Source organism: Callionymus lyra, chromosome 15 (assembly GCF_982586985.1).
Source record: "Callionymus lyra chromosome 15, fCalLyr1.hap1.1, whole genome shotgun sequence".
NCBI classification, from domain to species: Eukaryota; Metazoa; Chordata; class Actinopteri; order Syngnathiformes; family Callionymidae; genus Callionymus; species Callionymus lyra.
In genome coordinates, this window is record NC_141832.1 from 2,660,617 (window position 1) to 2,677,941 (window position 17,325).

A 17,325-nucleotide genomic window follows, 5' to 3' on the forward strand; every position below is an offset into this window, starting at 1 on the left:
TGATGATGTCACGCTGATGACGTCACACCCGGATCGACCGTAGGTCTGGAGCTTCAGTTACTCTGGACTCGCTCGTCCATTTGATCCTGCAGGGACCACTGACCCAGAAAGACAAGGTGACCCCAACACTCTCTCACACACACTCAAGATCACACCACGGTCTCGTGTGTGTGAGAGTGTGTGTGTGTGTGTGTGAGAGTGTGTGTGTGTGTGTGTGAGTGAGTGTGTGTGTGTGGACGAACAATTAATTGATTGATACATAAATCTATCTTTTTTTTTTTTTTTTAAATCAATGCTTTTTTAGTAAATAATTGATTTCACTTATTTCTTTATTACGCTTTAATTTCTTTTTTATTGAATAATGTAATTTTATATATTTTTTTTTATCGAAATATTGTTTTGTTTTTTTAACCAATTGATATAATTTTTTTTAAACTGTTGTTTTTCAAAACATTTTAATATTTCACTTATTTATATATTCAGAGGTAAAATTATTTTTTTATTGTATAATCAAATTTCATATTTTATATATTATTTTAATGGTTAAAAACATTTTTTCAAGTACTTGAGTTTTACATTTTATATATATTGAAAGTTTGCATTTATCTTTATGGAATATATATTCCATATAATATATTTTGTCTATTCATAGATGTGTTTTTGTTTAAATGTCGTTTTTTTGAAAACATTGCATTATTTGAATGTAATTACTTTTCATTAAATAATTGCGTTAAATTTTAGATTTTTTTTTAAATTGAAATGTAGCAGTTTTTTTAAGCATTTATTTATTATTATCATTTGTTAATTTCATTTAATAACTTGTGTATTGAAAGGGGCTTCATTTATTTTAATCAAATAATCAAATTAAATATTGTGTTTACTAGATGTTTCCTTTGAAATAACGGATAAATTATAAAATTAAATATAAAAAAAATAAACTTAAATAAATTAAAATTAAATAAATTAAAAAAATAAATTAAATGTATATTTTAATTCTAATCATTATAATATATTTTTTCTAAATTCACTATCATAAATGGGAGACCTTTAAATTCAATACGATCAACCAGCTCGGTACTCGTGAGTAATGTCTGTTACATGTGTTTATATTGAAAGAATATTTCATCCTCGTCGTCGCTCCGGACTCCGGCAGCGTTCCATTCGTCTTCAGATCAGGTTCAACCCGAGAACCTTCTCCTGGATCTTAGCACGTCTGGCGTCGACCGGACGAGGCTGAAGAAGCAGAGCTCGCTCCTCAGAAGCAGAGCTCGCTCCTCAGCCTCCAGCCGTCACTCGCGGCGCCAGCAAAGCTCCCATCAAAGTCCTCTTAAACGGCCAGAACACGACATAAATCCGCTCGTGCCGGGAGACGTCTGGCCATCGATCCGCTCGCTCTCCTTCGGAGGCTCTATTCTGGGAGACGGATGTCATTTCCCAGCGTGCATCTGTGCTCCGTCACGCCGGATCCACGCAGACGAGGTGAACAGCAGTCGCTCTCCGGCTGGTGAACAAACTCATCCCTGCAGCTGCGAGGAATATTAATGTTCCTCCGACTCTCCTGCTCGCTTCCACCAACATCTCGTCCACCAACATCTCGTCCACCAACATCTCGTCCACCAACATCTCGTCCACCAACATCTCGTCCACCAACATCTCGTCCACCAACATCTCGTCCACCAACATCTCGTCCACCAACATCTCGTCCACCAACATCTCGTCCACCAACATCTCGTCCACGAACATCTCTTCCACCAACATCTCGTCCACCAGCATCTCGTCCACCAACATCTCGTCCACGAACATCTCGTCCACCAACATCTCGTCCACCAACATCTCGTCCACCAACATCTCGTCCACGAACATCTCGTCCACCAACATCTCGTCCACCAGCATCTCCGAACATCTCGTCGACCAACATCTCGTCCACGAACATCTCGTCCACCAACATCTCGTCCACCAACATGTCGTCCACCAACATCTCGTCCACCAACATCTCGTCCACCAACATCTCGTCCACCAACATCTCGTCCACCAACATCTCGTCCACCAACATCTCGTCCACCAACATCTCGTCCACCAACATCTCGTCCACCAACATCTCGTCCACGAACATCTCGTCCACCAACATCTCGTCCACCAGCATCTCGTCCACCAACATCTCGTCCACCAACATCTCGTCCACGAACATCTCGTCGACCAACATCTCGTCCACGAACATCTCGTCCACCAACATCTCGTCCACCAACATCTCGTCCACCAACATCTCGTCCACCAACATCTCGTCCACCAACATCTCGTCCACCAACATCTCGTCCACCAACATCTCGTCCACCAACATCTCGTCCACCAACATCTCGTCCACCAACATCTCGTCCACCAACATCTCGTCCACCAACATCTCGTCCACCAACATCTCGTCCACCAACATCTCGTCCACCAACATCTCGTCCACCAACATCTCGTCCACCATCATCTCGTCCACCATCATCTCGTCCACCAACATCTCGTCCACGAAGATCTCGTCCACCAACATCTCGTCCACCAACATCTCGTCCACCAACATCTCGTCCACCAACATCTCGTCCACCAACATCTCGTCCACCAACATCTCGTCAGTCGTCGTGAGATCACGTCGTAACCAGGCAACACTAGTCGAACTCAGAGTTCCTCCCGCTGTAACTTCTTTCAGATGAGGATCAGGACTTCCAGATTCAAGACGGGAAGAAGCTGATTTCTGCCTCGTTTGATCGATCGTACGATCTTTCAACAAAGTCACGACAAACGCTACGACCAATCAGAGCTCAGATGTCCCCGGAGAGAGAACATTCACAAAATATATACTATTTTATACTTCAAGAAGTATTAAAAATCCGTAGACGTCCAAATCGTGTTTGTGTTTTCCCCCTTTTTTTTTTTTTCACACTTCCGATTTTCCGATCCACCATTTTGACTCTCCACTAACTTTAGACCCCCTGAGCAGCTTCCCCTGCTTTTTTAAGATGACGTGAGAGAAGAAAAGACAAACAAACAAAAACTATCGCGTTTGAAAAACGACAAAAAAAGACTGTTATTTCTTAGTCTTTCTTTTTTTTTGGCGGAATCATGGGATAGACTCGGTACAAGTAAGGCAACATGCTATGCTAACGGATGAGCGGCGACCGCTAAGGTTAAAACGTTCATAAATTAATATTTGATGCTACGTCGCGGGATTTCACACGGAACACTGTATCTACATTTGTATTCTATTTGTATGTACATTTGTAATTTGTATTGTTTGTTGTATTGTTTGTATTGTTTGTATGTACTGTTTTGAGTATTGTTTTGATTGTTAAAGCGCTTTGTGACCCTGGTCTCGAAAAGCGCTATATAAATAAATATTACTTACTTACTTACTTACTTACATTTAAGATCTGAGAGTTGAAGGTTGTTTAACGTACTGCGACACAATTCCGCAGGAAACATCCGAACTGGAAAAGTATTTTCTGCTGAAAAAACATGTTTTCTATCTCTGTAAAATGTGTAAAGGATGCCAAACAAACTACGATAAAACTCCAATTTTAAAAGGAAATTTTGTTTGTTAGCGTTTGTTTTATTTGGTAAATTTGATGATTTCCGTTTCCTGATTTCAAAATAAAAGTGGAGTTTCTGTACATTTTGACGCAACATACGAACATCGTGGCGCTGAAATGGTGTCGTTCCTGAATCACCCTCCATGTTTGGAGGCAAATATGGCGTCGTTGTGTTGCAGACTCGCTCTCCTGGTCCAGGAATGACCTCTAAAGTCAATGTTGCACATGACTCCCCCCCTCCTCACCCGCCTCTCGCAGGAGGTGTCGGCGACCCCTGTCAGCCGGGCTAACCTCTTCAACCCGACACCTCCTGGGAACGAGGTTCCTGACGCGCGACGCCTCGGCAGCAACAGATCCATACGTGTAAAGACCTTCAACGACGACGAAAAAAAACACATCCTAGTCTCAAAAACAAGAGTCTCTTGCTGACAGAGGCTGTACAGTCGTTCTGCTGAAGCGACGAGCAAAGGGCAGGAAGGCGTCCGCGGGGGATTGTCGGCGCACCTGTCGGTTCCGCCTCTTCTGCCGGGAAAACCTGTCGACATCCAGCCGGTGGAGCGAGACGCGCCAGTCGACAGGAACCCTGCGATGAAGTGACAAGCGGCGCCGACGTCTCGGCGAAATCGATTGCGGGCGAGAGAATGACGGGTACAATTACTTCCTCTTGTGCGACAAACTGTTGCCGAGAGACAGCGACGAAGGGAAGGTGGGAAAAAAAAGACGAGTGAACGGAAACGAGTTTCCCGCTCCTCGCATATGTTCCGGAGCGTCGGGATCGACTCCCAGGCACCGGGACGGACGGGACCGCGAGGAGAGGAACTAGAACCGGATGATGAACGAGCCAATGCCATTGGTTAGACACACACTTTTGACGCGGTAGTTCAACAAATGGTCGCGTTTAAATGAGGGAAGACGTACCGTAGGAAAGCGGGACGTCCAGCTCGGCCGGCCAGGACGACTCGTCGAAGGAGTGTTGAGCTGTGAGAGACAACGAGAGTCCATCGTTAGGAATACGTAATGATAAGTAAGTAAGTAAGTAAGTAAGTCATTTTTATTTGTATAGCGCTTTTCCAGACCAGGGTCACAAAGCGCTTAAACAATCAAAACAATATTCAATAAAGTATATACTTTAAAGGTCAAGATAAAACTGATAACACAACAGGAGTTCCAGAAATTCAAGGAAAAGCCTGAACAACGTCTTAAGATGTTTCTTAAAGGAGTCCGTAGATCATCAAACACAGATGTTTCTTGAAGGAGTCAGTAGATCATCAAACACAGATGTTTCTTGAAGGAGTCAGTAGATCATCAAACACACATGTTTCTTGAAGGAGTCAGTAGATCATCAAACACAGATGTTTCTTGAAGGAGTCAGTAGATCATCAAACACAGATGTTTCTTGAAGGAGTCAGTAGATCATCAAACACAGATGTTTCTTGAAGGAGTCAGTAGATCATCAAACACAGATGTTTCTTAAAGGAGTCAGTAGATCATCAAACACAGATGTTTCTTGAAGGAGTCAGTAGATCATCAAACACAGATGTTTATTGAAGGAGTCAGTAGATCATCAAACACAGATGTTTCTTGAAGGAGTCAGTAGAACATCAAACACAGATGTTTCTTGAAGGAGTCAGTAGATCATCAAACACAGATGTTTCTTGAAGGAGTCAGTAGATCATCAAACACACATGTTTCTTGAAGGAGTCAGTAGATCATCAAACACAGATGTTTCTTGAAGGAGTCAGTAGATCATCAAACACAGATGTTTCTTGAAGGAGTCAGTAGATCATCAAACACAGATGTTTCTTGAAGGAGTCAGTAGATCATCAAACACAGATGTTTCTTGAAGGAGTCAGTAGATCATCAAACACACATGTTTCTTGAAGGAGTCAGTAGATCATCAAACACAGATGTTTCTTGAAGGAGTCAGTAGATCATCAAACACACATGTTTCTTGAAGGAGTCAGTAGATCATCAAACACAGATGTTTCTTGAAGGAGTCAGTAGATCATCAAACACACATGTTTCTTGAAGGAGTCAGTAGATCATCAAACACACATGTTTCTTAAAGGAGTCAGTAGATCATCAAACACAGATGTTTCTTGAAGGAGTCAGTAGATCATCAAACACAGATGTTTCTTGAAGGAGTCAGTAGATCATCAAACACAGATGTTTCTTGAAGGAGTCAGTAGATCATCAAACACATGTTTCTTAAAGGAGTCAGTAGATCATCAAACACAGATGTTTCTTGAAGGAGTCAGTAGATCATCAAACACAGATGTTTCTTGAAGGAGTCAGTAGATCATCAAACACAGATGTTTCTTGAAGGAGTCAGTAGATCATCAAACACACATGTTTCTTGAAGGAGTCAGTAGATCATCAAACACAGATGTTTCTTGAAGGAGTCAGTAGATCATCAAACACAGATGTTTCTTGAAGGAGTCAGTAGATCATCAAACACAGATGTTTCTTGAAGGAGTCAGTAGATCATCAAACACAGATGTTTCTTGAAGGAGTCAGTAGATCATCAAACACAGATGTTTCTTGAAGGAGTCAGTAGATCATCAAACACAGATGTTTCTTGAAGGAGTCAGTAGATCATCAAACACAGATGTTTCTTGAAGGAGTCAGTAGATCATCAAACACAGATGTTTCTTGAAGGAGTCAGTAGATCATCAAACACAGATGTTTCTTGAAGGAGTCAGTAGATCATCAAACACAGATGTTTCTTGAAGGAGTCAGTAGATCATCAAACACAGATGTTTCTTGAAGGAGTCAGTAGATCATCAAACACAGATGTTTCTTGAAGGAGTCAGTAGATCATCAAACACAGATGTTTCTTGAAGGAGTCAGTAGATCATCAAGCACAAAGAGAGAGAAGATCGTTCCAAAGCTTAGGAGCAACAGCCTGAAAAGATTTCTCTCCTCTGGTCCTGAGCCGTGTGCGTGGAACCATCAGTAGATTCTGATCCACAGACCTCAGAGCCCGAGCCGGGGTGTAAGGCTGGATCAGATCAGTGATGTAAGGAGGAGCCTGACCATGAATAGCTCTGAAGGTAAGAACCAGAATTTTAAAGTTCTGATCCTGAAAGAAACTGGAAGCCGGTGAAGAGTTTTAAGGATCGGAGAAATGTGAGTTCTTCTAGTGGAGCGGGTTAGAATTCTCGCTGCAGAGTTTTGTATGAACTGCAGGCGATAATGTGATAATGATAAGGGACTCGGTTTACACTCGCCAGTGATCGAGTCCCTTTGAAACAATGGCCTCGAGGGGTTGAATCAAACTTCCTGGATCAGACCTGACCTGCACCTTGGCAAGTTTTATCACTACGTCTTCAAGCTGTTTTTCGGTGGATCTTTGTGTGGTTTCACTGGGAATTTGTGCCGTAAATACTATAAAACCAAAGCTAAATACACATTAGTGATGGAATGAAGAGCAAAAGATCACACAACGTAATTTAAGATGAATAATTTGACTTTTCTAATTGTAACGACTTCAGAAAAGCTGCCTCTAAGTGCTCCAGTCATGATTAAGTAACTTCGCTAGTAACCAAGCTAGTGATTTTCTAGGTGCTGGCAACCAAAATAAGATGGGATTTGCCTCTCAGGAGTTTTGACCACGTGAGCTTTGTTTCAATGTGTGGTTTAATTAGACATTTATGGGCTCCTTGCTCTTCTAGGTACCTATGCTGTGTCTCAAATCGCATACTAATCTTAGTATGCTAGAAGTTAGTATGCATCAGTTTAGTATGCATACTAACTAGTACGCAAATTCTCCGCAGATAGTACGTCTCAAATCAAACCCTGAAGCTACACACTAACCGGAAATCACATGACAGCTTCTTCTTCTACTTCTATTTAACGATGTTTCAAGCAGCTGTTTGAACGCTATCGCCACCTGCTGGCAGCACGTATTGCAACTTTGGAAAAAGAAATAAAGAAAAAATATGAGAATCGAAATAATCGCGAGATATTTAAGCTGGTATCAGCAGCGAAGACGTGTTTATCCTCCTACTGCTGCTGAAAATACACATTTAAGTATATGCATATATATGCATTTATATATGACGTAACTTCCGTTTTAAACGTCACTAAAATGGCGGCTGTTTAGTGTGGTTAGTGTCCATCGAACCATGCTAGTTTTGTGGGCGTGTTAGTACGCCAATTTAGTATGCATGGCGCACTAAATTTCGCATACTAAGAATTGAGACACACTAACGTACTAAAAATACTAACTTTTAGTACGTTAGTGTGCGATTTGAGACACAGCACTAGAGTTCTTGTGGGCTACCAAAGAAAAAATGGCGGCGGTTGGGATTTGACCCCCTGGGCTAGGTTTGACCAAGTCAGCTAAAGGAAAAAAAAAAAGGTTTTGTTTCACTGGGAATTTGGGCAATTTTAAGAAACTGTTTTAATGAGCTGAGAGAAAAAATATGTGGTGGGATTTAGCTCACAGGTCTGACTTTGACCGCGTTTGTTTTTTTTACTTTTCACTGTTAGCTTTAGCCTTTTTCTAGGTGCATAGATCTCTGGCAGACCATAATCAATTATTTGGTGGGTGGGATTTGGTCCTCAGGCCCTACGTTTGATCATATGAGCCAAGATACATTTTTTCTTTGTGTAGTTTTATTATGAATTAAAATGTTCTTCTTTTTCTGGTCCTCACACGGGTCACCAAAACATGTGGCGTCGTAATGTTTGACCACGTGACCTAGAAGACATTTTGGTCTGTTTTTTAAAAAGTTCTGTCACATGTTTAATATATAATCAGAGATGAATGAAGGTTAACATAATACTTTTTCTTGTATTGTATCTACAATTCGAATCCGTATTTCTCTTCAGTAGATAAAAACGATAAAAGAAAAGAAGACACTTTAGATTCGAGAACAACCGCCTCAGATGTCGATCTCACCTTTCAAGGGTCCACGTCCGAGCGTCACGAACCCAGAGGAGATGAAGTTGTGGAGGTCTTGACCGCTGCGGAAGTTTTCTTTCCCGTAGTGACCTGGACACAGAATTGACCAACCGGTTCAGTATAACAAAAAAACAACTTTTTTGTATTTCTATATTCTTGGGTTCCTTCTTAAAGACCCGTAAGAGTCCTTGAACAAAGAGCCGAACGAGTCTTATTTAGAGTTGAGTTTAAAAGGTGAATCGTATCCATTCAGCCTCACGAAGGCAGCAGGTGCGTCGGTTGAACGTCTCAAACGATTGCTTCCCAAACAAAAAAAAAACCTGTCAAACTTCCCTTTTCCCGGTGAAAAAGATTCAATTCATGGCGAGTTAATTACGCCAATTAAGAGTTTCGCAGGGAGCCTCGTTAGCGACGCCGCGAACAGACGGACGCAGATCGGCGGCGCCAGACGATATCGACGAGATCCTGATTCCACCAGAGAGTCGGGGGTTTTGTCAGCTCTGCCATTTCGGGCTGGTTAATATTCCGCTCTGTTCGCCCGAAAGCTCCGGCAGAAATGATTCAGACCCGAAAAAAAAAGCACTCGCGGCTTCACAGCCCAGCAGCGCCAGAATAATAAACCCTTTCTCTTTTTTTTCCTCCGCCGAAGCTGGGAAACTGACAGTCGCTGACAATTAGAGTTTCTCCCGAGACAATGATCCGCTTCAGTGATGAACCGCTGACGCCGAGACGAGTCCGCGCTCAAAACATCGTTGAAACGATAGATAAGGGACGAGTTACAGGCCAAGTTATCCTGGAAATAAGTCGATCAGAAGCAAGACAACGTTTGGTATAGACTTTAACCCATGAGTCACATCTACCTCCAACTTGGTATCATTGCATTTTGACTCAAAAGGTGTCTCCTTTAATGAGTCACGACATAATTCCCCGACAGATGGTAAGTAAGTATGTAATATTTATTTATATAGCGCTTTTCGAGACCAGGGTCACAAAGCGCTTAAACAATCAAAACAATACTCAAAAAAAAGTACATACTTCAAAGATCAAGATAATACTGAGAACAACACAGGAATTCGAGAAATTCAAGGAAAAGCCTGAACTAATAGAAACGTCTTAAGATGTTTCTTAAAGGAGTCAGTAGATCATCAAGAGCAAAGAGAGAGAAGATCGTTCCAAAGCTTAGGAGCAACAGCCTGAAAAGATTTCTCTCCTCTGGTCCTGAGCCGTGTGCGTGGAACCATAAGTAGATTCTGATCCACAGACCTCAGAGCCCGAGCTGGGGTGTAAGGCTGGATCAGCTGAAAACAAACTGTTACAATAGTCCAGACGAGAAGAAACAAACTCATGGATTACAAGCTCCAGATCATGTTGTGACAACATTTTCCTAAGTTTAGAGATTTTTCTCAGTTGAAGGAAACAGTTTCTGGTCAGTTTTCTACAGTGTTGAACAAGAGACATGTCTTTATCAAATACAACACCCAGGTTTCTCAGGCTCAGTTTGACAGACTGACCTAAGTCACCCAAGTACTGACTCAACCCTGGAATCTTATCATCAACAATCACCAGAGTTTCAGTTTTGTCCACATTAAGCTGTAAAGTGTTTTCACTCATTGTTTGATTTCTAGCAAACAATTGACTAAGTTCAGCCTCTGGGGCTCAGTTGGGTCAAAAGAGCAGTAGAGTAGAGTTTGGTGAAGTTCCTTCTGTGTCCTCCGGACAGAAATGCGTCAAACGAAGGCATTTTTAATGCAACAGACATTAACCCATGAGTCACAGTGACCTCTGACTTGGTTTTGTTCAATTTGACTCCAAAGGTGTCTCCTTTAATGAGTCACGGCATAATTCCCCGACAGATGGTGAAGTTCCTTCTTTGCCCTCCGGACAGAAATGCGTCAAACGAAGGCATTTTTAAGGCAACGCACTTTAACCCATGAGTCAGAGTGACCTTTGACTTGCTTTTGTTGCATTTGCCTTAAAACGTGGCTATTTTATTTTCTGCTTTATAATCATGTTCCTTTCAAGCCGACTGAACCGAAATGAGTCAAACGACTAACTCTGTTAGTTACAGACATTAACCCATGAGTCACAACTCCCATTGAGTTTAACTCAAAGTGACTATTGTTGCGTGATGACATTATTGCCGAACATGAAGTTACTTTCAAACCTTGAAAACAGGAATGAGTCAAACCAAGGAATTTAGGAAGCTCCACAAATTAACCCATGAGTCACAGTGACCTCTGACTTGTTTTTGTTACATTTGACTCATTTATTTTCTGCAATATAATCATGTTCCTTTCAAGCCGAGTGAACCGGAATGAGTTAAACTACTGACTTTGTTAGTTACAGACATTAACCCATGAGTCACAACTACCAACGGACAGCTTGGTTTCATTGAATTTAACTCAAAAGTGACTCTTTTTACGAGATCATATTATTGCCCAACAGGAAGTGAAGTTCCTTTCAAAAAGGAATGAGTCAAACCAAGGAATTTACAAGTTCCACAAATTAACCCATGAGTCACAGTGACCTCTGCCATGGTTTCAACATGTGATGACATTTGTGTTTTCAAGCTTCATGCGAGGAAACAGGCAGGAAGGTTTCGGATCATTTGTGGATACGAGTTAAAGCTGAATCCGAAGAAAAGTTTTCAAATCGAGTCCGCGGTGTTTCCTTCTCCCCGTGACTCGACTCCTCCTCACTTCCCAACGACACACTCAGACGAGTGGAGTCGTTAGGAGCCGAATCTTAATCAACCGAGGAAAAGTTTTGGAGCCGAGTCTTAATGGAACCCGGAGGAAAAGAGTCGTGATTAATCGGCTCCGACTCGTTTGGTTCGGAACAGAACTCGTGCGGAGTCCTCCGAGGACGAGTCGATGCCGAGAGATAAATGATCCGGAGCCGAGGCTGAACTCATTACCTCCGTTTGAATCGCACCTTTGAACCAGCCGTGGTTCAAACAACCAAAGAAATCAGGACTTTGTAAAAGTAACTGCACTTTAGAGAGCCGTAAATACAATTTCTTTATGGAGGATTTAAGATCTGAGACTCACTTCCACTCATTTTATGGAGTTGAATCGACTGTCTTGTATAAGACCCACTTCTCCTTATGTATTAACCCATGAGTCACAATTACCACGGGCCTAGTTGAGTTGATGATGAGTGAAAAGTTATTTAATTTTGAAGAAAGACATTATTGCTCAACAGAAAGTTAATTTCCTACAAAGGGAACCAGCAAATGTGCGAGTACCAACATTAACCCATGAGTCACAGCTACCTCTGCATTGGTTTTGTTGGATTTGACTCATAAAGTGACTTGTTTTTGTCGTCATTATTGCTCACCAGAAAGTGTGGCTCCTTGTTAGTCTTGAAAACAGGGATGAGTCGGCAAGGATGTGAGTTACGAACGCTAACCCATGAGTCACAGCTACCCTCTCTTGTTATAAGTGAGTTAAAGTTGTATGTGTAATCATTGCATCATTGCATCATTGCCCAGTGAAATTAAGTTCCTCTCAAGCCTCGTGGACAGAAAGGATCCGAACTGGTGAGATTATTGAAACAACAGTAACCCATGAGTCACAATTAAATCTAACCTGGTTTCACGGCATTTGACTCAAAAATTAACGCTTTTTTCCAGGTGTTATGATTGACCAGTAGATTGATCAGTAGTTTCTTTCAAAACTTGAAAATACAAAAGTGTCAAACAAAGGCATTTGCAAGACACACAAATAAACCCATGAGTCACAATAACCTTGTTGCATCCGACTCAAAAAGTCGTTTTTTTTTTAACTTATAATTTAATTTATAATAATCCACAAGAAAGTTATTTTCAAGCCTCGTCAACGGACACGATTCAAAGTAGTGAGTCTGTGAGTTAACAACATTAACCCACGAGTCACACATCTGCTCAATCACGAGGAGGATCCGTTATCTGGACGAGTCTTTATCATTATTGCTGTTGCAGAAGTCAATGAGTCAAATGGAACATAACGCATCAGCCCAAAGTAATTGGGACGAGTCGCTCAGAATGTTGTCCAGGTTTAACCTGCAACACAACAGTGTAGTCGTGTGTGTAAGTGTTTCATTGTATTTATTGTGTATTTGTGAATGTGTGTGTCCAAAGTTGTCACTAAAGGTCTGAGAACCAGGTGTTAAAATTGAGTCAAATAGGACATAATGAGTCTATTTGTACCGGAGACGAGTCGCTCAGAATGTTGTCCAGGTTTAACCTGCAACACAACAGTTGTTGTGTTTCATTGTAGTCATGTGTGTTTCATTGAATTTATTGTGTATTTGTGAAGGTGTGTGTCCACAGTTGTCACTAAAGGTCTGAGAACCAGGTGTTAAAATTGAGTCAAATAGGACATAATGAGTCTATTTGTACCGGAGACGAGTCACTCAGAATGTTGTCCAGGTTTAACCTGCAACACAACAGTTGTTGTGTTTCATTGTTGTCATGTGTGTTTCATTGAATTTATTGTGTATTTGTGAAGGTGTGTGTCCACAGTTGTCACTAAAGGTCTGAGAACCAGGCGTTAAAATTGAGTCAAATAGGACATAATGAGTCTCTTTGTACCGGAGACGAGTCACTCAGAATGTTGTCCAGGTTTAACCTGCAACACAACAGTGTAGTCGTGTGTGTATGTGTTTCATTGTATTTATTGTGTATTTGTGAAGGTGTGTGTCCACAGTTGTCACTAAAGGTCTGAGAACCAGGCGTTAAAATTGAGTCAAATAGGACATAATGAGTCTATTTGTACCGGAGACGAGTCGCTCAGAATGTTGTCCAGGTTTAACCTGCAACACAACATTGTAGTCGTGTGTGTATGTGTTTCATTGTATTTATTGTGTATTTGTGAAGGTGTGTGTCCACAGTTGTCACTAAAGGTCTGAGAACCAGGCGTTAAAATTGAGTCAAATAGGACATAATGAGTCTTTTTGTACCGGAGACGAGTCGCTCAGAATGTTGTCCAGGTTTAACCTGCAACACAACAGTGTAGTCGTGTGTGTATGTGTTTCATTGTATTTATTGTGTATTTGTGAAGGTGTGTCTGAAGGTCTGAGAACCAGGCGTTAAAATTGAGTCAAATAGGACATAATGAGTCTTTTTGTACCGGAGACGAGTCGCTCAGAATGTTGTCCAGGTTTAACCTGCAACACAACAGTTGTTGTGTTTCATTGTAGTCGTGTGTGTTTCATTGAATTTATTGTGTATTTGTGAATGTGTGTGTCCAAAGTTGTCACTAAAGGTCTGAGAACCAGGCGTTAAAATTGAGTCAAATAGGACACGATGAATCTTTTTGTACCGGAGACGAGTCGCTCAGAATGTTGTCCAGGTTTAACCTGCAACACAACAGTGTAGTCGTGTGTGTATGTGTTTCATTGTATTTATTGTGTATTTGTGAAGGTGTGTGTCCACAGTTGTCACTAAAGGTCTGAGAACCAGGCGTTAAAATTGAGTCAAATAGGACATAATGAGTCTATTTGTACCGGAGACGAGTCGCTCAGAAGGTTGTCCAGGTTTAACCTGCAACACAACAGTGTAGTCGTGTGTTTATGTGTTTCATTGTATTTATTGTGTATTTGTGAATGTGTGTGTCCAAAGTTGTCACTAAAGGTCTGAGAACCAGGCGTTAAAATTGAGTCAAATAGGACACGATGAATCTTTTTGTACCGGAGACGAGTCGCTCAGAATGTTGTCCAGGTTTAACCTGCAACACAACAGTGTAGTCGTGTGTGTATGTGTTTCATTGTATTTATTGTGTATTTGTGAAGGTGTGTGTCCACAGTTGTCACTAAAGGTCTGAGAACCAGGCGTTAAAATTGAGTCAAATAGGACATAATGAGTCTATTTGTACCGGAGACGAGTCGCTCAGAAGGTTGTCCAGGTTTAACCTGCAACACAACAGTGTAGTCGTGTGTGTATGTGTTTCATTGTATTTATTGTGTATTTGTGAATGTGTGTGTCCAAAGTTGTCACTAAAGGTCTGAGAACCAGGCGTTAAAATTGAGTCAAATAGGACATAATGAGTCTCTTTGTACCGGAGAGGAGTCGCTCAGAATGTTGTCCAGGTTTAACCTGCAACACAACAGTTGTTGTGTTTCATTGTAGTCGTGTGTGTTTCATTGAATTTATTGTGTATTTGTGAATGTGTGTGTCCAAAGTTGTCACTAAAGGTCTGAGAACCAGGCGTTAAAATTGAGTCAAATAGGACACGATGAATCTTTTTGTACCGGAGACGAGTCGCTCAGAATGTTGTCCAGGTTTAACCTGCAACACAACAGTGTAGTCGTGTGTGTATGTGTTTCATTGTATTAATTGTGTATTTGTGAAGGTGTGTATCCACAGTTGTCACTAAAGGTCTGAGAACCAGGTGTTAAAATTGAGTCAAATAGGACATAATGAGTCTCTTTGTACCGGAGACGAGTCGCTCAGAATGTTGTCCAGGTTTAACCTGCAACACAACAGTTGTTGTGTTTCATTGTAGTCGTGTGTGTTTCATTGAATGTATTGTGTATTTGTGAATGTGTGTGTCCACAGTTGTCACTAAAGGTCTGAGAACCAGGTGTTAAAATTGAGTCAAATAGGACATAATGAGTCTCTTTGTACCGGAGACGAGTCGCTCAGAATGTTGTCCAGGTTTAACCTGCAACACAACAGTGTAGTCGTGTGTGTATGTGTTTCATTGAATTTATTGTGTATTTGTGAATGTGTGTGTCCACAGTTGTCACTAAAGGTCTGAGAACCAGGTGTTAAAATTGAGTCAAATAGGACATAATGAGTCTCTTTGTACCGGAGACGAGTCGCTCAGAATGTTGTCCAGGTTTAACCTGCAACACAACAGTGTAGTCGTGTGTGTATGTGTTTCATTGTATTTATTGTGTATTTGTGAAGGTGTGTGTCCAAAGTTGTCACTAAAGGTCTGAGAACCAGGAGTCAAATAGGACATAATGAGTCTCTTTGTACCGGAGACGAGTCGCTCAGAATGTTGTCCAGGTTTAACCTCCTTCACATCAACGTTACACTAACAAGTATCTTGATGACTCGCGTGTGCGACTCATGACTCCACGCGTCAGAGGTTTAACTCCATCCTCCCCGTGACGCTCTTTGTCGAGTCCGTCACACGTCGGCCTGGAATGAGTCGTAAGGTTCGGGACTCGCGTCAGAGACTCGTTTCTCTGCTGGGTTTTTCTTGAAAGTCACACTGGAGGAAGGAAGGCTCGGGAACCAGCGCCGCTTCGCTCGCACATCGCACACCATTGTTTGACAGGAGTCTCGTCTCACAGACACGGCTTTGTTCAGTGTTTTTAGGACAAGAAGCAGGTTTCTGGGACGACGGAGCTTCACGAGACCCACTTAAGTCCTCGGCTCTGACACCACGTGGACTCGCTGGGAGGATCTGAGACTCAGGCTGATCCTCATCCTGCCTGAGACCCTGTCTGAGACCGTGGTTCTCAGCAGGAGATGGAATCAATCTGAAGGTTTGAGATGACACACACTTCTGCAGACACACACTTCTGCAGACACACACTTCTGCAGACACACAATTACACCGACACACACTTATGCAGACAAACACTTACACTGACACACACTTCTGCAGACACACACTTACACTGACACACACTTCTGCAGACACACACTTACACTGACACACACTTCTGCAGACACACAATTACACTGACACTCACTTCTGCAGACACACACTTCTGCAGACACACACTCATGCAGACACACACTTCTGCAGACACACACTTCTGCAGACACACACTTACACTGACACACACTTCTGCAGACACACACTTCTGCAGACACACACTCATGCAGACACACACTTCTGCAGACACACACTTCTGCAGACACACACTCATGCAGACACACACTTACACTGACACACACTTCTGCAGACACACACTTACACTGACACACACTTCTGCAGACACACACTTACACTGACACACACTTCTGCAGACACACACTTCTGCAGACACACAATTACACTGACACACACTTCTGCAGACGCACAATTACACTGACACACACTTCTGCAGACGCACAATTACACTGACACACACTTCTGCAGACACACGATTACACTGACACACACTTCTGCAGACACACACTTACACTGACACTCACTTCTGCAGACACACACTTACACTGACACACACTTCTGCAGACACACAATTGCACTGACACACACTTCTGCAGACAGACAATTACACTGACACACACTTCTTCAGACACACAATTACACTGACACACACTTCTGCAGACACACAATTGCACTGACACACACTTCTGCAGACAGACAATTACACTGACACACACTTCTTCAGACACACAATTACACTGACACACACACTTCTACAGACACAATTACACTAAGACACACTTCTGCAGACACACAATTGAACTAACACACACCTTTACAAACACAGAATCAAACTAAAACACTTCTGCAGACACACAATTAAACTAAAACAAACAAATACACACTCCGACTGACACACTAACTAAACTTATACACATAAATTCACACTAAAATAAACACAAATTAAAGAAACGACTACAAAAACAAATAAATAATTCCGCACACACACAAAAACATGCAAAATACACACCCTAGCGTAAAAAACACCTAAAAAACATCTATTGTCCAACAAAACTACACTAACACTCAGAAAAACACATCTAGATACACACAACAACACTAAAATTCGTACAAATACGCGCTCCTGCAACATCCAGTATGTTGAGGACCTCGGCAGGGTTAAGAAGAGCTGAGCCAAGAGACAAAATATCCACAGAAACTCATCCAGGAGAGAGTGGAGGCCCCGGGGCAGACC

The 17,325-nt window shown here is 41.9% G+C and overlaps 1 protein-coding gene across 1 annotated transcript in view; it reads right to left on the minus strand.

The window, feature by feature from the left end:
- The window catches only part of shisa6a (shisa family member 6a), a 66,844-nt gene that overhangs the window by 29,253 nt on the left and 20,266 nt on the right, over positions 1 to 17,325 (minus strand). The window contains exons 3-4 of the mRNA XM_087809133.1: positions 8,476 to 8,568; positions 4,488 to 4,547 (exon numbers count right to left, since the gene is read on the minus strand). Of these exons, the coding sequence (XP_087665259.1) occupies positions 4,488 to 4,547; positions 8,476 to 8,568 (153 nt within the window). The remainder of the gene's footprint in view (positions 1 to 4,487; positions 4,548 to 8,475; positions 8,569 to 17,325) is intronic.